At 39.2% G+C, this 22,465-nt stretch overlaps 1 protein-coding gene across 3 annotated transcripts in view; it reads right to left on the bottom strand.

The window, feature by feature from the left end:
- The window catches only part of TNPO3 (transportin 3), an 81,101-nt gene that overhangs the window by 1,325 nt on the left and 57,311 nt on the right, over nt 1-22,465 (bottom strand). For 2 of the 3 annotated variants that reach the window (XM_030853773.2, XM_030853771.2), the window contains 8 exons: nt 22,073-22,133; nt 21,059-21,199; nt 18,037-18,153; nt 17,084-17,178; nt 15,700-15,856; nt 14,002-14,169; nt 8,465-8,577; nt 287-378 (listed from right to left, as the gene is read on the bottom strand). In XM_030853773.2, coding sequence (XP_030709633.1) covers nt 318-378; nt 8,465-8,577; nt 14,002-14,169; nt 15,700-15,856; nt 17,084-17,178; nt 18,037-18,153; nt 21,059-21,199; nt 22,073-22,133 — 913 coding nt within the window. In that variant the 3' untranslated portion in view covers nt 287-317. Of the gene's footprint in view, nt 1-286; nt 379-8,464; nt 8,578-14,001; nt 14,170-14,335; nt 14,745-15,699; nt 15,857-17,083; nt 17,179-18,036; nt 18,154-21,058; nt 21,200-22,072; nt 22,134-22,465 lie in introns of those variants that run through there. The other variant, XM_060305346.1, reaches the window with a different exon arrangement.

Below are 22,465 nucleotides of genomic sequence, written 5' to 3'. Positions count from 1 at the left end.
ATCTGTAAAGAGAAGAGGGGAGGAATTTTCTTTTTGAGATATTCTGCAACAATAACTTTCTTATGGGGGTAAAACTGGCATCCAAAAGAAGCTGACAATTATTTGGCTGCCTTGACCCAAGAAAATCAGGCCTGTGCATTTCTCAGCTATGCAGCAGCGTTAAACTGTTAAGTCCTTCCCTGACTCTAGCTATAGTACTAGTCCCATGATGGGCATTAAAAACCTATGCCTATCCCCAAGTACTCCCAACAGCCAGGGGAAAAGCTGGGAACTATATACCACTCACCTGGGTGACAGGCACAGTGCAGGAGTATGAGCTATCGAAACAACCTGGTGAAGTCTCGCAAGGCCCAGCAAACTTGTTTACATTCCTCAGCACTAGAAAAGAAAAGGTAGGTTGGTCCCTGACTGATGAGAAAGATATAATATGTTGAAAAGCAACCACAACCTTGAGGTATACCGAGAACTGTCCCAGCTCTGCTCTCTCCATCATCTCTTGACCCCGCTTTCAATCTTTCTGTAACTCAAGAGTAAATATTAACTATTGTACATGAGAATAATTATAAGCTGTGTGGTTGTTAAAGAGTGGGCGTTGGAGAAACACTGCTTAGGTCTGAATCTTGGTTTCACTGTGTCCTTGAGCAAGTTACCAATCTGCCTCAGTTTCCTCATCCATTATCTACCCCATGATGTTCTGAAGATTAAATCAATTCCTATATGTAAAGTGCTTAGGATAATAGAACAGTGAATAAAATAGTATTTGACAAATGTAGGCTGCTACAACAAGAAAACTTGGCTATTCCCTGGCGGTCCAGTGGTTAAGACTCTGTGCTTCGGACTTCTCTGGTGGCACAGTGGTTAAGAATCCGCCTGCCAATGCAGGGGATGTGGGTTCGAGCTCTGGTCCGGGAAGATTCCACATGCTGCGGAGCAACTAAGACCGTGCGCCACAACTACTGAGCCTGCGTGCCACAACAAGAGAAGCCACCACAATGAGAAGCCCGCGCACTTCAACAAAGAGTAGCTTCTGCTCGCCACAACTAGAGAAAGCCTGCACACAGCAACAAAGACCCAATGCAGCCATAAATAAATAAATAAAAAAAAAAAAAAAAAAAAAAAGACTCTGTGCTTCCACTGTAAGGGGCACGGGTTCAATCCCTGGTCGGGGAACTAAAATCCCGTGGCCAAAAAACCAACAAAACCTGGTTAAAGTCCTTGACATAAATAAAAGAAAGCCAGAACCCTCAAAGTAAAAAAGCAAGCATATTCACCTAAGGTTGATCATTTTAACTCTATGAGCTGAGCTAACTTAGGTACCCTGGTTCCCTCATTCTTTCCCAAGAGCAGATTTTGTTTATAAAGCCCAGTCCAGAAAGTGAGTCTCAATAAGCGATTTTCTAGTTGAACAGGCTGCTCAAGGTTTCCTCCTGTGGGAGGAGGAGGGAGAGGAGAGAGGAAAGGGTTAAGGCATGAAGAAAGGGAGGAGGAGGAAGCAGGTCTTGGTCCTCAGGCAAGCAATGAGATGCCTAGGTGGCACAAACAGCCCAATATTCATTTGACCCTGTTTTTTCAAAAGGCTTCCTTTATCTAAGATTGTCATCAAGAAACCAGCTGATGCCAGCTTCATTCTTTTTTTGTCAGTCTTCATAATAGTTTTTGGTAACTGAACATGAGGCTAAGCTAAAAACAGTGGAAAAGAAAGCACATCCTAATATGCTCACCCTTCTGTGGCCCTCTCTTTGGCTCAGAAAAATTAAGGGAGCACAGCCTATAGCCTAGCATTCAATGTCAGAAGAAAGCTCTCTCTCTTTTTTTTTCTTTTTTCTCTCTCTCTCTCTTTCTTGTAATGGTTAAAAGTCAGGGAGGGAACCACTAACAGTGATTCAACATAAAAGAAGGTAATAAGAGCTATCTTCTTAAGAGCCTACATCTGGATTTCCCCAGCTATTATAAGGTCTGAAACATCACTAAGAACCTTGATTTAGACTCTAGGACTTGATTCAACAGAGGCTTTCTTCTAGTCTCCCTCCATCCTAAAAATGTAAGGAAAGTAAAGAAGGTCTTCTAGTTTTATTGTAATTCTGCCATTTGCTCTGTGAATTTAACATGCCTCAATAAAAGCATTACATTTCTCTATTTCCGAATCAATACTGACTATAAGGAGGCAGCCTTGGTGAGTGAGCCCGATCACTCCTGCTTCCCAATGTCACGAAGGTGGAAGATACGTAACCCCAGAGAAGTCACTATGTGGTGTATTATTATAAGGGACTAAGACGACAGGAAAGAGATAAACTTAGGATAATGCTGGAGACTCAAGATTCTTTTGCTATCTTAATGCCTTACATGTTGTTCAATACTACCCATCTTCAACCAGAAATCGTGGTTAAATCTGGAAGAGAAATGATAACTCCACTCTTAGCCTCTTTCGTAACATGAGAAAAAGTATTGAAACCAAAATTCAAGTACAGGAGAACTGTGGTGAGACATGGTGAAATGAGCGATAGGCCACAATCTCTTGAATCAACTCAGCTTCTGCTCCCAATCCTGTCAGCAACTGCTCTGGTGTCAATCAGCAAATGTTTAACTTAAGTGTCCCTGGTGATTAAGCCCAAAGAAATAAATTTTTAAACAAACAAACAAACAAACCTCCTTAAAAACTAGAACTATTTTCTGTTTCTGCCTCAGTCCTCCCGGCACTTAATATTTCTGGGTTGTTTTTATATTCATTTACACTTATTTATTTATATTCATTCATTCATTCAAAACTGCCACTATTTTTGTAGGTTCTATTTTCTGGCTTCTAGTCCCACCATCCCAATCCCTCTTATACTTTTTTTTAAAAATTAATTTATTTTTTTCAGTACGCGGGCCTCTCACTGTTGTGGCCTCTCCCGTTGCGGAGCACAGGCTCTGGATGCGCAGGCTCAGTGGCCATGGCTCACGGGCCCAGCCGCTCTGCGGCACGTGGGATCCTCCCAGACCGGGGCATGAACCCGTGTCTCCTGCATCGGCAGGCGGACTCTCAACCACTGAGCCACCGGGGAAGTCCTTTTTTTTAAATTTTAAATAATCCAAGTATAGTTGATTTACAATGCTATGCTAGTAATTTATCCCTCCCTGATCCCTTTCCCCTTTGGTAATCATGTTTGTTCTCTATGTCTGTGAGTCTGTTTCTGTTTTGTAATTAAGTTCATTTGTGTCATTAGACTCCACACATAAGTGATATCATATGGTATTTGTCTTTCTCTTTCTGACTTACTTAGTACGATAATCTCTAGGTCTATCCATGTTGCTGCAAATGGCATTATTTCATTCTTTTTTATGGCTGAGTAGTACCCTATTATGTATATATCACATCTTTATCCATTCATCTTTACATGGACATTTAGGTGGCTTCTGTGTCTTGGCTATTGTAAATAGCGCTCCTATGAACTACTGCACTATTGCATGTATTGGGGTGCATGTATCTTTTCAAATTATAGTTTTCTCCAGATATATGCCCAAGAGCCTTCCACTATACTTTTGAGTAATTTTATGGTCACTATTCCTCAAGCCCCGTAATCCTAGTGGTGCGCTGAGAAATGCAGCCCTTTTCATCTGATGTGCATAATGGAGAGTAACCGAGCTCTAACTAATGACTTCAGCAAGAAGACACCCCCATACTGGCCCATTCTAGTGTCAATGCTCCCATGCATGTCTTTTTCTTGAGATCCTCATGCAAGTGATAGTCACAGAATAAATACCAAGACAGGAAAATGGGAAATGATGGCAAAATTTCTTCTAGACATGATTAGTGGTATTTGGAAAGCAAGAATGATATTTCAGAATGAAAAATTCCAGCTTTCTTCAAGTTAGCCAACTAAAAATGCCAGGAAATTAATTAATTACCAGTACCATTTGAGAAACGGGCTTGGACTTGCTGAAATGACACTGAACCAGTTTACCCTCCCTGCTAGGATGGCAAACAAAGTAGCATGTTGAGGCAGGAGTAACAGGACCTTAAAACCGAAAGGGAGACTGAGTCATGCATGGAACAGAAGGTTCAAGGGCAATACACATACCAGAGAAAGAGAATTACTAAGAGGAGCTGAGCAATCTCAAATCCTTTCTCTAGCACCTCAACATTACCTCTTACTTCTGTTCATTTCCCACCATTATGTCACAGCCTACTACAGGAGGAGCTGCAAAACTTGTTTAGCAGTAAGAGATCAAGTAGTCCAGGATGGTAAATACCTTATTGCCCCATATCACAGGACAAAGATCACAGATATTTTTGTTCAAAGCAATACATTATTTGGGTTCATTTTCCTAGCCTCAAGATTTTCCTTACACTATAGAATGTCCATGACTTTTATTTCAGACTTACACTTTGTTTCTACCTGTCATATATTAGCCTGGGTGAGGAAATATGAGCTTGGTGGAAACTTATTCCAGAATGTGTGGGAGGTTGCCTTAGAGCTGAAGGAGACATGCTCTAGCTAGTTTTGCAAGTATGTAATGACATTCTGGCAGGTTCTTCTCCAAGGAAAAAGTTAACTGATCACCTACTATGTACCAGATCGTCTTTAAATTTCCACTTGGTATTTCACAATAACCCTATGAGATAGGTATTACTAACCCTATTTTACAGATAAATAAGCTGCAAAGTAACAGTAAGTGGCAAGATTCAAACCTACAGCCTTGACTCTAAGCCCAGTCCTCCTTTGAGGGTTCTCCTCAGGCTCTCATTCGCTCTAATCTAGAGCCAATATGATCCTGCCCTTCTAATGAACAACACTAGATAAAACAGAGCAAAACAGAAGCAGGGAGAAGCAACTGTTATACTTCTTTCCCCTGAGACAGTTTGTAGGTACAATATTACTTCTACTGGGAAGATTCATAGTAAAAAAAGATAAAATAGTTTTTTAAGGTCATCCCAATAAATATATGCCTACCTAGTAGAGGGGAAATCCACTCTTTTGGCAAAATGTGTCATGAAGGCAGTCACATGCTATTTTAAAGTCATGCATGTCACTTGATCTATGGCCCAAAGTCAGTTACTTCCGGGACATGAAGTTAGGCCACTTAGTAAACTACAAAAAGACAGCACTCAAAGATTTGGGATTTTACCATTAACAGAATTATTGGAAACTCTTGGGAATAAGAAAGTAAACCATTTTGGAGAGTGACAAGAAATCAATTCTCAGAAAAAAAGATTAGCATTTAACTTTCTCTCCCTTTTAAAAACTAGGTCTGGGGGCTTCCCTGGTGGCACGGTGTTTGAGAGTCCGCCTGCTGATGCAGGGGACACGGGTTCGTGCCCCGGTCCGGGAGGATCCCATGTGCCGCGGAGCGGCTGGGCCCGTGAGCCATGGCCTCTGAGCCTGCGCGTCCGGAGCCTGTGCTCCGCAACGGGAGAGGCCACAGCAGTAAGAGGCCCGCGTACAGCAAAAAAAAAAAAACAACCCAGAAAACTAGGTCTGGTTTTAATTGTAAAAGCATACCATGCTCATGAAAAAAATGCAAATAGCGCAGGTTATGAAATGAAAAGTTCTAGTTATATATCTTTTCAGAAATTTACTATTCATAATAAAGTAGCTTGCATATATATATATCACATATAATAGAATAGCTTTTAAAAGTACAAGTTGGTTCACTTACAACAGCATCAAAAAGAATAAAATACTTAAGCTATACAATGTTGCTGAAAGAAATTAAAGATACCAATAAACGGGGCTTCCCTGGTGGCGCAGTGGTTGAGAGTCCACCTGCCGATGCAGGGGACATGGGTTCATGCCCCGGTCCAGGAAGATCCCACATGCCGCAGAGCGGCTAGGCCCGTGAGCCATGGCCACTGAGCCTGTGCTCCGCAACGGAAGAGGCCACAACAGTGAGAGGCCCATGTACCACCAAAAAAAAAAAAAAAAAAAAAAGATACCAATAAACGGAAAAACATCTCATGTTCATGCACTGGAAAGCCTAATATTATTAAAGGTGTCAATACTATACAAAGTGATCAGATTCAATGTAATCCCAATCAAAAATCCTAACGACATTTTTTTGTGGAAATAGAAAAATCTATCCTAAAATTCACATGAACACAGTTCTCCCAGTTGTGCTGGTTTTCACCGTGGTCATGCAGTTACCTTGGCAACGTGTACATTGCTTTTTTGGCTTTTAATGTATAGTCAGTACTATACATTTTCTGTTTTGAGTTTTGTAACTCTGTAGCATTTTAGATAATATTGTGTTTGTACTTTGTTGTGTAGAGTAAAAGGATTGTGTTGAATAAACCTAGAATTAGAGTGAAAAAAAAATTCATATGAAATCTCGAGGGACTGCGAATAGCCAAAATACTCTTGAAAAAGAACAAAGCTGGAGGTCTCAATTTACCAATTTCAAAACTTATTCAAAGCCATAATAATCAAAACAGTACAGGACTGATATAAAGACAGATACATAGACCACTGGGATAGAATAGAGAGCCCAGAAATAAATCCCTTACATATATGGTCAAATGATTTTTCAATAAGGGTACCAAGACCATTCAATGAAAAAAGGACAGTGCAGGGAAAACTGCAAAAGGATGAAGTCAGACCCTTAACATACATCACATACAAAAATTATCTCAAAATGGATCAAAGACATAAATGTAAGACCAAAAGTATAAAACTTTCAGAAGAAAACATAGGGGAAAAGCTTCATGATATTATATTTTGTAATGATTCCTTGAATGTAACACCAAAAGCACAGGCAACAAAAATAAAATAGATATGGAGAAATTAGAACCTTGTGCACCATTGGTGGGAATGCAAAATGGTATAGCTGCTATGGAAAACAGTATGGTGGTTCTGCAAAAAAAATTAAACATAGAACTGCCATGTAATCCAGCAATTCCACTTCTGGGTATATATCCAAAAGAACTGAAAGTGGGGTCTTGAAATGACATTTGTACACTCATGTTCATGGCAGCATTATTCACAATAGCCAAGAGGCAGAATCAACCAAATGTCCATCAAAGGATGAATGGATAAATAAGATAGTATATATACATACAATGGAGTGTTATTCAGCCTTTGAAAGGAAGGAAATTCTGATACCTGCTACAACATGAGTGAACCTTAAGGACATTATGCTAAATCAGTCACAAAAGGACAAAACTGTATGATTTCACTTATATGAGGTATCTAGAATAGTCAAACTTAGAAAGTAGAACGATGGTTGCTAGGGGCTGGAGGGAGGGAGATATGGGGAGTTGTTTAATAAGTATACTTTCAGTTTTGCAAGACGAAAAAGTTCTGGCGATTAATCCCACAACAATGTGAATGTACTTAACACTACTGAGCAGTTCACTTAAAAATGGTTTTAAAAAAAAGGTTAAGACAGTAAATTTTGCATGTATTTTATCAAAATTAAAAAACATTTTAAGAGCAAGTTGGGTTATACAAAATTGTTATTTTTTCCCCTTTATATCATATATTTTTCTGTATCATCAAATGCATTTTTTTCCTTCTTCTTTTTCACCATTACCAAGCTCACTGCAACAACTCATTCTTGGACCTATAAATCGTTCCACAATTGTATGAATATAAGCCATTGCCTAAAATTTAGTCAAAATTCTAAAGACTCTACATAGAAAAAGGAATATCGGAGGAAGGTAACACACAGTTACAAAATCCAATTTAAGTTGTTGTCATTAATACTATCAAGGACCATAAAAGTCTCATAACTTCTGATTCAGTGATTGCATTTTAAGGAAAATAATCAAGAGAAGGAAAAGGCTAGACATTCAATATTATCCATAATACTGAAAAAATGAAAATTAATAGAGGCACTATAAGGAAATCAATCAACACCTTATAGCTATAAAACTGTAATTAGGAAGACTATGTAGGTATATTTAAAATGTTTATTACGTTTATAGTAAAAAAAAAAAAAAAAAAACCCACACATGTACAACTTAACATTTTAACTAAGCTGTAAGCAAGTGGCTCATGGGCCTAATGCACTCCAGAGAGATGTTTTGGTTGGCCTGAATTAAATTAGAATTTGAATATCTTTAGGCACAGCAAAAATTTCCTAATTCACTGCAGTCCACATCACTCTATAATATTTTACAACCAATGCTTCACCTATTCAGACACCTGCATTCTAGACCCCTGAATACAGATAAGAACTGGGAAGGACTTTAACAAGATACAGACAGATTTCCTGAAGGGTAGTGGGCTGTTCAACGCACTGTTCTTTTGGAAGAACATCAGGATATGTATAATACAATAAAACTGAGGCACACATGTACAGCATGGTGATACTTTCCCCCAGATGGGTTTCCAATGCCAATTTGTGCAATTCAAGGCTAAACAGACACAAAACTTTGAATTTACAAAGACACACAAAAAAATACTCCTGGGTATATCTATAACTAAGTTGGTATAAAAAACAAAGATATTTTTTCTGCATACCCCTGCTGCTGATCATCACTCACCTAGTGACTTGTTTGTGGAAATCTGTAAGTTGTTTGTGTGTCACTGTGACAGCTCCCACGGTTGTCTCCTTTGGCAAACCTTTCAAGGAATTCTCTAACCATCGACAAAAAGTCTGTACAAAGAAGAGGAAGAAGCGTTTTAAAAGAAGGCAGGGCTTACCGAACTGAGATCCTACAGGTGATAACCAAAACCCACAGGTTTTTTCCTTAGTAGCATTAGCTCCCCAAACTTGGAAGCAAGTAAAGGACTTAATAGAAGTACTATTTCTGGCCTTCCAACCCACTGCGGGTTGGAACAGCCTACAAAGGCATGCCTAGACTCCCTTCAAGGGGGCAGCGGGCATCATTTCAGACAGAGCCTTTCAACCTTGGAAATGAAGTCGCTTCTGGATAAAGCTATTGTTCTGTTTCTGTCATTAAACTTATGTAGTATTTTAAAAATTAAACAGCCGCCAGAAAACTGTTGAGCTTAGAGATCGAAGGCAATCCAAAGCAAAAGTTCAGGTACCAGAAAGAGCAGGGACAGAAAGTATAGTAAGTAAACATTTAAAAAGTGCATACACGTAATATGAATCCAGAATCTTAAGGATTTTAAGGTCACCTCTCTCAGTAGGGGTCATAGCCAGTCAGTTCCTTTGTGATACCTGCCTGTTCTGTGGGTTAGAAAATTCTTTCTTTTTTGCTCACTCTTATTGCTCTTTTCTTATTTTTCTTTTTTTTTGGCCACACGGCATGCAGGATCTTAGTTCCCTGACTAGGGATGGAACCCATGCCCCTTGCAATGGAAGTGTGGATGGAGTCTTAACCACTGGACCACCAGGGAAGTCCCTCTTGTTACTCTTTAAAACAATTTACTTACATCTGAGTATAGTCTCTTTATATCTTTCATGTGTACAAAAACTGAAGAGGAAGGGGAGTGGGAGCAAACTTAAAAATCAAAATTCTAGAGACTTCCTCTGGGTTCTTATTTTCATTTGAATTGTTATTCTTTGAAAAAGCTCTAATTTTTCTTCATGCCTTTCTTAAGTAGGATGTATGCCTTGGTCACAGTTTTCAGTTGTAAAATAACTTTTATACCTAAATTTTTTACATTATGTGTTTTCCCATTGTTAATTTATGAACACAATAGACCAGAGCAAAAGTAAATATTCCACTATAAATGCTTAAAAAGTACTGCATAATTCTCCAAGTGTTGCCCCTTTTGAGTAGAAGACAACATTCTACTCAGACAAAAACAAGCAGAGGCAAACAGCATGAATGAACCCTTAACTGACAAAGCTTTGGCATCCAAAATGACCCATGAGTTAACTATAAGTATCCCCCAAAACAAAAACAGTAAGAAACTAAACTATATTCTGTCAACTAATATTTGACAAAGGAGATGAGAATACCCAATGTAGAAATGACTGCCTTTTCAATAAATAGTGCTGGGATAATTGCATACTCGCATGTAGAAGAAAGAAACTGGACTCATGCCTTTCACCACTCACAAAAAGTAACTCAAAATGGATTAAAGACTAAATGTAAGACCTGAAACCATGAAACTCCCAGAAGAATACAAAGGCCTAAAGCATTCTGACATGGGTCTTGATAATGATTTTTTGGCCGTGACACCTAAAGCACAACCAGCAAAATAAAAATAAACAAGTGAAATTACATCAATCTAAAAGCTTCTGCACAGCAAAAGAAATCATCAACAAAGTAAAAAGACAACCTAAGGAATGGGAAAAAATATTTGCAAACCATATACCTGATAAGAGGTTAGTATCTAAAATACATAAAGAACCCATACCAGTCTAGCAAAAAGCCAAATAACTCAATTAAAAAATGGGCAAAGGACCTCAATAAATGTTTCTCTAAAGAAGAAATACGAAAGGCCAACAGGTACCTGAAAAAAACGCAAATTAAAACTATAAAGAGATATCATCTTAACACCTGTTAGCATGGTCATGATCAAAAAGATAAGAGATAACAAGTGCTGGCGTGGGTATGGAGAAAAGGGAACCCTTGTACACTGTTGGTGGGATTGTAAATTGATACAGCCACCATGGAAAACAGTTCGGAGGATCCTCAAAAAATTAAATATATATACCATATGATCCAGCAATTCTACTTCTGGGATATATCCAAGGGAAACAAAAACACTAACTCGAAAAGATATCTACACCCCATGTTCACAGGAGCATTATTTACAGTAGCCAAGACATGGAAACAACCTAACTGTCCATGGATGGATGAATGGATAAAGAAGTTGCAGTATGTGGTACACACAATGGATATTATTATTCAACCATAAAAAACGAAAAAATCCTGGGCTTCCCTGGTGGCGCAGTGGTTAAGAATCCGCCTGCCAATGCAGGGGACACAGGTTTGAGCCCTGATGCAGGAAGATCCCACATGCCACAGAGCAACTAAGCCCATGCACCACAACTACTGAGCCTGTGCTTTAGAGCCTGCAAGCCACAACTACTGAGCCCGCGTGCCACAACTACTGAAGCCCGTGAGCCTAGAGACTGCTCCACAACAAGAGAAGCCACTGCAATGAGAAGCCCGCGCACCACAACAAAGAGTAGCCCCCACTCACCGCAGCTAGAGAAAGCCCGCATGCAGCAACGAAGAGCCAATGCAGCCAAATAAATAAATAAATAATAAATTTATTTGAAAAAAAAAAAAAAACGAGGAAATCCTACCATTTCTGACAAAATGGATGACCTTAAAGGCATTATGGTAAGCAAAATAAGTTAGAGAAAGACAAACACTGTATGATCTCACTTGTATGTGGAATCTAGAAAAATAAAACAAAACTAATAGAAAAAGAAATCAGACTTGTGGTTACCAGAGGCAAAAAGTGGGGGGAGAGAAACTGGAGGCAGTGGTCAAAAGGTCAAACTTCCAGTTATAAGATAAATAAGAACTAGTTAAGTAAGTAAATCCTATGAGTTTTCAACAGGAGAATTTTTTTCCTTTTTTCCTTCTTTTCTTTTTATTGTGTCCATAGGAGAAGATGAATGTTAGCTGAACCTACTGTGGTAACCATTTCACAATATATGTAAATCAAACCACTATGCTGTATGCCTTAAACTTACACACTGATATAAATCAATTATTTCTCAAAATATTCAAGACAAGAGACAAAGCTGGTACGTCATCTTCTACTGAAGAATCTGTGTTGAACTTTGAAAATGTATGATTGAGAATGTGCTCAAGAATGTTAATTTTCTTCAGACTTATATCCTTAGTTACGATTTCAATCAGTTTACAGCATATAGACAACCTAAATTTATGTAAGAGTTCCTTTACAAAAACTCAGTTTTAAGTTGGTGTTTACAGAAAACCACTTTTTAAAAAAATTTTTTATTTTACATCAGAGTATAGTTGATTAACAATGTTGTGTTAGTTTCAGGTGTACAGCAAAGTGATTCAGTTATACATATACATGTAGCTATTCTTTTTCAAATTCTTTTCCAATTTAGGTTATTACAGAATATTGAGTAGAGTTCCCTGTGCTATACAGTAGGTCCTTGTTGGTTATCTATTTTAACAAACACTTTAAAATAATTTAGCAATTTAGTGGGTACACAGTAAACTTAAGAGCACAGGGCTACTTGTTTTCTGCTCCTGCTCCAAATTGCTGCTCTCATTTTCTTCTTTAGCCCTTACCTGTATGCTTACAAATCCAAAATTTTTTGTAAGGTTAAATGTACATAATAAGTTTTTTGTTACCTGGAAACCAAGTATATTTATTTAAAAGTAAGAGTATGGAAATTTTATTTCTCTTATCAATAATGTTTGCAATAAACTTGTTGGTCCCCAGGGGTCCACAGAATACTTTTTAGAAAAACAAAAACTACTACTGTATTAGATTGAAATGGAACAGGTGTCGTGAACAGCCAGCAAGGGAACTACAGGTACTATTCATTCCTGAAGCACTTGAGCTAATGGAAGAACTGCAGAGCTATTTGATGAAACCAAAGCCACACAGAAGCTTCACAGAGTTTGATGAGTAAGAATTAAGGTTCATGGAGGGGACTTCCCTGGTGGTGCTATGGTTAAGACTTCGCACTCCCAATGCAGGGGGCCCAGGTTCTATCCCTGGTCAGGGAACTAGATCCCACATGCATACCGCAACCAAGAGTTTGCATGCTGCAACTAAGGAGCCCGTCTGCCACAACTAAGACCTGGAGCAACCAAATAAATAATTAAAAAAAAAAAAAAGTTAAGGTTCATGGGGCTGTTTCTGAAGTAGAAACCTAGAGAAAATGTTAGAAATCCATTACACATCTACCATCTACCCTACATGTGATTGTGTTTCATTTGAGTGAGCTAACGATAAAGTAATACATATGCCTAAGACAATTTACACTAATCATTGAATTTTGGAGATGAACACACAAATCCAAGACTAGGCAGAACTTTTAGCTTAGTAACATTAGGGTCTGAGAGTGAAAGTGTACTCTTTTTTTGTGAAACTGCTGAAATTGAGGCTAAGAACTGCAATCAGTGATATAAAATAGGAGATAACATTAAGATGTACATGGACTTAAAAGTTATAAGATACTTATGTATCTGGATTTCTGTGGTTCAATCAAGTCAGCTCACGTTAGGTCCAACTGTGTACTTTCCTGAACTGCTTTTATATTAATATTACAAATTATAAACCTCATTTAAAAAAATAATTTACAGGCTATACACTATGTGTTACCATTATGCTCAAAACTTTCATGTAGTACACACAACCTGATTTATAATCATGTGGCCCAGTACTAAAATTAGTTGGACATTACTGGATAGCCTAAAAAAAACTTGCATGCTCAGGTGATAAAGAACCTGGTTCAAGAACTGAAACAGGATGTAAATAAATCCAAAGGGGAAACAAATTCAGCTATAGATTGTAGGTTAGTTTTATATGCATATGCCTCCAAATGCTCTGGCTAGATTTATTACCAAGGAACCATATAGTGCTATTTAAGGAACCTGAAATGAATTAACACTTCTTTTTTTTTTTTTTCGGTACGTGGGCCTCTCACTGTTGTGGCGTCTCCCATTGCGGAACACAGGCTCCAGACGCACAGGCTCAGCGGCCATGGCTCACGGGCCCAGCCGCTCCGTGGCATGGGGGATCTTCCCAGACCAGGGCACGAACCTGTGTCTCCTGCATTAGCAGGCGGACTCTCAACCACTGCGCCACCAGGGAAGCCCGAATTAACACTTCTTGAATAACCTGTAATATGGGCATCTCTCACAAGTGAACAAATTTCTCACCGGCCAGCCACATAGCTGAATTCGATGCTTAGTATTCACTTTTGGTAATAAATAAACCCTATGACAGTGACACAAACATATTTTCAAGAACCCTTCTACAGACCCCTTCATTTAACAATTAAACTTAGCAATATACCTAAATCAGGTTCCACGAACATACAACAGGACTGGTTTCAAAGTTATAGTCAGCCTCTCAAGGAACTGTTTAGGACTTGTTAGGGTTAGGGACTAACCCTAACCCTAACCCTTTAAAAAGATTATGAAAACAATCTTACCGGTCTGTCAACCTGCATGATCTCCCAGAGCACTTCGGCCACATCTGGTAGGGTGTATGGGGGGAGACAGAAGCAGCACGTGTGAAGCAGCTGGCTTACAAGTTGCTGTCCAAGCTGGTTCATCACCTGTCCAATCAGTTCTTTCCGTAATTCAAAGTCTTCTTCATGCTGTAAGAAAACAGGAACAGGAAAATTCTAATTTCAACTTTCCAAAGAGGAAGTACTCTTTCCCCTTTAGTCTAGTAATCTCTCTTTCCCGGGGAAGAAAGTATATATAACAGCTGGATTCACAAGGTCCACTAAATGTTCTGTCACCAGGAAGAAAATATTAAGAGTTTAGTTTCAAGGAAATGGGCATGGGCTTCAGCTGAGATTAACCTTAACCCTTAGGTTTTTTTAAGTTTTTTTTTTTTAAATAAATTTATTTATTTTATTTTTGGCTGCATTGGGTCTTCATTGCTGCATGCGGGCTTTCTCTAGTTGCACAGCGACCGGGGGCTTCTCTTTGTTGTGGTGTGCGGGCTTCTCATTGCGGTGGCTTCTCTTGTTGTGGAGCACGGGCTCTAGGCGCGCAAGCCTCAGTAGTTGTGGCACTCGGGCTCTAGAGCGAAGCCTCAGTAGTTGTGGCGCACGAGCTTACTTGCTCCGCGGCATGTGGGATCTTCCCGGACCAGGGCTCGAACCCGTGTCCCCTGCATTGGCAGGCGGATTCTTAACCACTGCGCCACCAGGAAAGCCCAACCCTTAGGTTTTTCATGAATAGAACACAGAAGAGAAACAATGGTTAGAGATTAAGGGTAGCAATTTTCTTAACCTTTTTTTTTCTGTTAAAAAATAATTTAAAGTATCTGTATTTCCTTTTTTAAAAAGTGACTGAAAAAAAGAAGACTTCTATCAGATATCTAATCTCTATCAAAAAAAAACTTACTTATTTTCTTCCTTCTTAGTCTTTGAATACACATATTTCTAATATGTTGAAAAAAAAAAAACTTTTACAGTGCCTTTCACTTCTAGTTATTTTCTTCTTTTCCCTCTCTCTTTTTACTGTCAAAATTCTTCAGTAATTAGCCTAGTCACATACTTAATTCTTCACTGATCTCCCTTACCTTCAATTCTACTCCACATCTAGTCAAACCTACCTTTGAACATTTTGTGAACCACTTTACTACTCCAGCCAAAAAGGTCTCTTAAGTGTCTACTACTATACTTAGTACTATCCAGACTTTCTCTGATTATAATTTATACCCCAGTTAGATTTTCCTCCCCTCTCCAATCCATCCAAATGGCTCCACTGAGGTCCTTCCTCTTCCAGAAAGTTATCCCAACCTACTTCTTTCCAAAGAGTTTTCCCTCCTCTGATCTCATAGCAATCATGACTTTTATCACTTATCTGACAATCAAATACTGCCTTGTTGCTGTTGTTTAATTCTTTGTAACTGTATCTACTTCTCTCTTCAATTAGACACCAAATGGCTTGGAAGCAGAGATAATTTCAGACTACTTGATACAGCTTACAACACTTAGTACAGGCTGTGTTAAATCTACTAGTTGATATTTTGGTTACTGAATGATCCACTATGGAATATGCCTACCAACACAGATCAAATAAGGAGATGCTGGTTTTCCCCTAAGGAATGAGAAAGAGATATGAGAAAACAATGAGCTACAAAGTAGAAAGACTACATTGTTCATACTTACATCATTGGCTACCCCTGTGTGGATGAGGTCTCGTAGGAACCTCATGACACTACAGTTGGCATCCCGGTGGTCCAGGGTAGTAGAGGCAATGGCCCATTGTAAGATAGGGATGACAACCTGGCTCCTCAGCAAGGTAACAGGGCTACGCTGAATAAACCTGGTGTGGAAAGACAAGCTAGATATAAACGACAGGATTAGGCTATAAAAGCAGCCAGTGTAAAAGGCAAAACTATGGAGACAGAAAAAAGATCAGTGATTGTTAGGGATTGAGGGAGTGGAGGGTAAGGGGATGAATAGGTGAAGCACACAGGAGTTTTAGGATCGTAAAACTATTCTGTATGATACTATAATGGTGGATATATGTCATTATGTCCTTACACATTTGTCCAAACCCATAGAAAGAACACCACCAAGACAGAACCCTAATGTAAACTATGGACTTTAACAATGACATGTCAATGGAGGTTCATCAGTTCTAACAAATGGATCACTCTGGTGGGGGATGTTGATAGTAAGGGAGGCTGTGGGGAAGGAGAGGGGAAGCTAGGGGTATATGGGAACTCTATACTTCCCACTCAGTTTTCTCAGATCCTCTAATGTTTACAGAGAATCTCCAAGAAAAAGATAAAACATTGTTCCAAATTTATTTTACCAGGCAACCATTTGTGCAAAGAGCATCTCTAGAGATTGATTTTTCAAGGAACACACCAGGAAAACAGGTTGACAACCCACCAAACAATTCTCTCATACCAACACACACACACACACACAAAAGCGTTTTCTGACTTGTCCAAAAATTAACAAAAAACCCAGTGTTCGTTACTAACTGATCTGGTTCAAATTCCTGAGCTAAGGACTAAGAATGAATACAAATGTCAGTGTTACTAGTAAAAGGAATTTAAGCAACAAGTGGGGTGGCTGGCTAGGGGTAGAGGTGGGAAGTACATACCAGATAACTTCTAAGGCACCTTAAAAGCCTAAGGATTTTTTATTCTGAGATATGATTATATCTGAAGGATGCTAAGCTTCTCAAGGAAAAAGTTTAAGTAAAGCGTGACATCATAGTACCATAAAATGTTAAAACTACATGGGATTCTACAGACTGTCTAGTCAAATATTCTTGCAAAGCTCATTTTTATTGCCTTGGGCATGTTCCCTCCTTCATGCAAGGAAATCAGTTATTTTCCCCTGTTCTCATCCAGCTCTTCTTCATTTAATGGGAATATTCTGGTTCACGATTTAACTTTGGGTTATGAACCATTAATCTACCTACTCCTCTTACCTCATTTTACAGAGAAGGAAACAGTTAACTGTTAGGTGACAAGATCAAGCAGTGATGAGGATGAGCAATAAAAAAAAAGGGTTGCTCTTCAGAAGGACTGACCTGGTGGCTAGCCTGAATAGGTCGTCCACAGTGTCAGGGTGATTCTGGAGCCCATTCTGCTGTTCTAAGAGCTGAAAGGTGGGCATGCACAGTGCCTAGAAAAAAAGTGATTTTAAAACAAATGCTTGTAAATTAATGCCATGGGATTCAGACTTGCTAAATATCATAACATATACAAAGAGAACAAAGAGGGGAAGCACAGATAAGTAAGAAAAGAAAAAGACTTTGATGAGAGATCAACAAAGGGAAGATATAAATCTTTCTCAGTTGACAAAAACAGTCTTCACATATGAAGTCCACATTTCAGAAAGGGTTGAGGATACAGATTTCAACTGGGTAGATGTCACCTCAAATTTTTAGAAGTTTCTGAAACTGAAGACTGTGCTTATGTACTAGATATGGTCTGGTCCACTAAGGGAGTAGTTGATGTTTTAATGATAATAACCATGAAATGGCAATTTTAAAGGGAAAGACATCTTGGGAAAAGGAGCATTATGATTTAACTCCCTAATATATTTCCTTGCCCTGTGAATAGGAGAGGGTAAAAGCAGTATATCAGGAGACTTTTCCAATGCCTGCTATTTACCCTAAGACCATCCCTCCTAAGTGAACTAGTTCATTGGCTGTTCCAGGCAAGAAATTAAAAACAGAAACATGCTTGAGCTTAGAGATCCTTTATTTTAAATCTACTTGCCCACCTTCCCACCCTCCAAAAAAATCCTACCTCTGGATAGCATAAATCAGACAGTAATAACTGTAATGACCAGTACATCTGTGTGGTCAATCTCTCTCTCATTCTCCCAAGCAGGCCTGTCCAGAGAACAACTAGGAAGTTCTACCTCCCTATTATTAGGGCAACATCATGCCTGGGAAGGAAATATGAAGAAGCAACAGAATTAAAGACATGGTGAAGAACACACTGCTAGGCCTTTAGACCCTCCAAGAAAACATACCTGGAGCATGTCTAGTAGTCCCTGTCGACAGCCCTCTTCCATGCCATACTCATCCACAAGGATACTACCAAGGTACAGGAAACAGGAATGCTGATGTACATGGTAAACATTCACCATCTGCCAAGGGAAAATCCCATTAGTTCAATTCTTTACCCCTCAAAAAGTATCAGCTTAGGACTTCCCTGGCGGCGCAGTGGTTAAGAATCCATGTGCCAGTGCAGGGGGCACGGGTTCGAGCCCTGGTCTGGGAAGATCCCACATACCGCGGAGCAACTAAGCCCGTGCGCCACAACTACTGAGCCTGTGCTCTGGAGCCCGCAAGCTACAACTACTGAAGCCCGCGTGCCTAGAGCCTGTGCTCCACAACAAGAGAAGCCACTGCAATGAGAAGCCTGCGCACTGCAACGAAGAGTGGCCCCTGCTCGCCACAAGTAGAGAAAGGCCGCGTGCAGCAATGAAGGCCCAACGTAGCCAAAAATAAATATTAATTAATTAATTATTTTTAAAAAGTTTCAGCTTAGGTAGCTGTCTGGAGGAAGAAATTCTGAGATAGACTGGTCTCTTCTCTTTAAGACAACGCAGTAAAGCTTGTTGGCAACATTTTCTAAAACATAGGGCTCAATTCCTCAATTATTTTCAAGTACTCTATTTAGAATTCTTTCAAGACTTTGACCTTTTTTTATCTTTCCAAAACAATGTTGTAGGAGAGTTGTATAATATTTACTTCAAGCTGGAACCATTAAGGAGTTATTATCCAAGGTTTGTGTAATATTTACAAAACCCTAACAATATACCTTAATTTTCCAACCTACAAGTTGCTCTTATTTGCATCAAAGATAATTCTTTTTTTAAAAAACAACCACAGCAGGAACAAAATATCCAATGCCCCTCATATTAGAGGAGACTCTGAAAGCATTGTTGTTGTTGGTTTTTTTTGTGGTACGCGGGCCTCTCACTGTTGTGGCCTCTCCTGCTGCGGAGCACAGGCTCCAGATGCGCAGGCTCAGCGGCCGTGGCTCACGGGCCCAGCCGCTCCGCAGCATGTGGGATCTTCCCGGACTGGGGCACGAACTCGTGTCCCCTGCATCGGTAGGCAGACTTTCAACCACTGCGCCACCAGGGAAGCCCTGAAAGCATTGTTTAAATTGGCTTCTAAACCCCTCTATCTAATCATTTGAGTAAAAAGAGCGTTTCCAATCAAGATATCTGAATCTCTACAGAATAAAAATTTTAATACAATATAAATATTTAAACTAAATTATTTGTTTAGGATTTTTACCCTACTATCCTCCAAAAATTAAGAGGCCACTGTACGTTCATCTATTTAAAATGCCATCACATGAGAATTTCCTGGCAGTCCAGTGGTTAGGACTTTCACTGCCATGGGTCCAGGGTTCAATCCCCGGTCGGGAAACTGAGATCCCACAAGCTGCGTGGTACAGCAAAAGAGGGGAAAAAAGCCCATGCAACATGTATATATTCATCTTATTACATAAATTCAATTCTTTCAGCTTGGTGGGAGCGGAAGGGCAGAGTAACTGGCACTTATCAGCATATACCATGAAAAGAACACGAGATGGGAGCTACGAATCTGTTCAGTGTTGTATACTCAAAACTATATGCTGTACTTAACGAACGATATAAGTTACGGTTGGCAAACTTTTTCTTAAAGGGCCAGATGGTAAAAATTTTAGGCTCTGCCGGCCTTACAATCTTTTGACTACTTAACTTTCCACTGTAGCACAAAAATGGCCAATAAGCAATAATTAGATGAATAAGCATGACTATCTCTCAGTAAAACTTTATTTACAAAAACATGTGGCAGGCCCACTGGCTGTAGTTTACTGACCTCGAATTTATGGGATTTTTGTCACATAAGATGCTACCCTATGCTATTGGAATAAAAGAATAACATAAAAGTCATGAAGGTATCCTCCAATAGCAAAGGGGAGTTAAATCACATTGTATTGGACCCAGAATGTATTGCACTGAAGGGGACACTTGACCAGAGGTGGACACAGCCTAAATGCAAACATATACTGTTGTACTCAGGGTACAGTAAATGCAGAAAATCGCTAAAAATTAAAATTCTGTTAAAATATTTACCTATACAAACTTTAATCAAATCTATAATTTAAGGAGGCATGGTCATGTAAGTGCCAACTGACACTGCAACAGCATGATCCTGGCTCTGCGTAAGAGCTTCCTTAAGAGTGAGGCAGAACTTGAGGGGGCACTCACTGTCAGAGTCAGCCTGATAGATGCCCTGCCCAGGTGGAGAAGGGTCACTTCAGGTTGGCTGGGTGGGGTCTAGCTGAAGCCCTGTGGTAGTTCTCCTCACAGCATGAGTGCAAAATCTGAGAAGGTACTTGCTCAGAGTCGCACTTTGCCTCACCTCCGTCAATTTTGTGCCCATGGCACCTCACTTGCCTAAATCTAGTTCCAGCCCTACTGTAAGGTTAACACCAACATAAATTACTTAGTGAATTAAGTCACTAGTCATAAGTGTCTCATACAGAATATTCTAGACATGAATATGATCTCAGAGAGCCATGTATAGTGAGGCACACCATCATAATTACATACCAATCTTGGTGATTGAAAGAGTCAAATTTATTTCTTGACAAATAAGAGACTTATGTAAATAACTAACTATGGTGAAGAAAGAAGAACATCTCTTTGGGCCAGAAATAGCAAAGTTTGACTTGCCACATTTTTAAAAAGGAAATTAATATAAAATGTTCAACATGGGTATATAAGAGCTGAGCATTAAAGTCATTCCCATTTCTGAATTCCACACTGAAATGCGCTGCTATTTAGACTATCACTATACAGAACAGATTACAGGCTATTTGCCTTATAAATAACATACCACAGGCACTACTTATCTCTTTCAAATATATTTTAGTTTGTATTTAAGAAATGCAAAAATGTTTCATTTCATCAGCAGAGTTTTTGTTCTAAAAGGCTCCTATTTCAAAATTCTGTATACTGTACATTTTCCCTCTTGTAGAGAACTCACCTGTGTGACTAGTGGCTGCAGCAGGGCTGCAGATCCTTTGCCTACACAGCGAACAGCAAAACGGAGGCATCTGCAACAACGTTCTACAATCCGATTATCAGCCCGGTGCTTATTTAGAGTCTCAGATAAAACTGGCCATATCTGAGTCAAAAGTGAAAAGAGCACAGAAAGAAAATGAACAACTAAGTGCTGAAAAAAATGCTCCCAAGTTGGTAACAACTTATTTGGCTTTTAAATAATTTGGAAAAATCTTTCTTTATAGGAACACACATGGCCTGATTCTGGTCAGTGGGTGTGTGTATATGTGCTGAGGTTCAATACACTACCCATCACTGACAAACAACCACTTCTTAACGGAAGCACAATGACTCTTTACAACACAAGAGGACCATGTCTAACTTTACGAAAAGACAAAGATACATATTTTCCTAAATTCTGGACTTCCTGTTTTAGGATGGGAAGAAGCAGAATGAATTATAGAGGAAGAGATATTTAAAGACAGTTCCAAGAAGTTGGAAGACCTTGAACAAAAGGACTAGAGCTAAGGAAATGGCAAGCTTTGATACCACTGAACACGTAAGGATATTTGGTGTTTCCCCCCTGAAGTCTGAAAAGCACTTCTCAAAACATGCCCTCTGATCCTCACATTACCCTCATTTTTTAAAAGAGTACAAAGGAAGTACATTATCAAAGAGGAAACTAACTATGATGGTTAACTGGCTTTGTCAAAAACATTTTGCCGGTAATGATCATGCCTCCCAGCAACAATAAGATTCACACAGTTAATCTCTCCCTACTTTGGCCTTTCAGCGCATTTCCCCACAGTCTGTTTTCTTACCAAATCTAAAATCAAAAATATTTATTTGGATGGTTCTGTTCCTCTTTTCATTGATATTTAAAGCATATCAACAAATTGAATCTTCCTGTGAACCTAGAAGACAGTACCTTCTCACTTTAGTTACCCAGAGCCTTATAAGGAAAAAGGAAGATCCACAGGCATACATTAGCACTTACTTCCTGTATGACTTTTTGGCACGGATGAGTCTGTCCATTTTCCACAATGGGATTGGTGTGTCTGGGGAAAGACAATGGCCCAAATTAGCGAAAGAAGAGCAAATTCATCAAGGAACCAGGGCCCTAATCCCTGTTAGTTTACTTAGTATCATTCTCACCAATTAAAGAAAACCAGAGTATTTTTAAGAATCAATACCTTTTCCTCCCACTCTGTTCAAACACAAGCACAGTTTAAATCATCCCATCAATTTTTTCTCACCTTTAAGCCTCTTCTACTGTAACATGTAAATTCAATCCAACTCTGCTACATGGGCTGTGGGTGTGGGGCGCTACAACTATCCTTTCCATCTTTTTTCCCTTTATAAACCTGAATATGTAGTTTCTTCCAAACTA

The sequence above is a fragment of the Globicephala melas genome, chromosome 9 (genome assembly GCF_963455315.2).
Source record: "Globicephala melas chromosome 9, mGloMel1.2, whole genome shotgun sequence".
NCBI lineage: Eukaryota > Metazoa > Chordata > Mammalia > Artiodactyla > Delphinidae > Globicephala > Globicephala melas.
The sequence above is the reverse complement of the archived record's forward strand: the minus strand, read 5'-3'. Positions and strand labels throughout refer to the sequence as shown.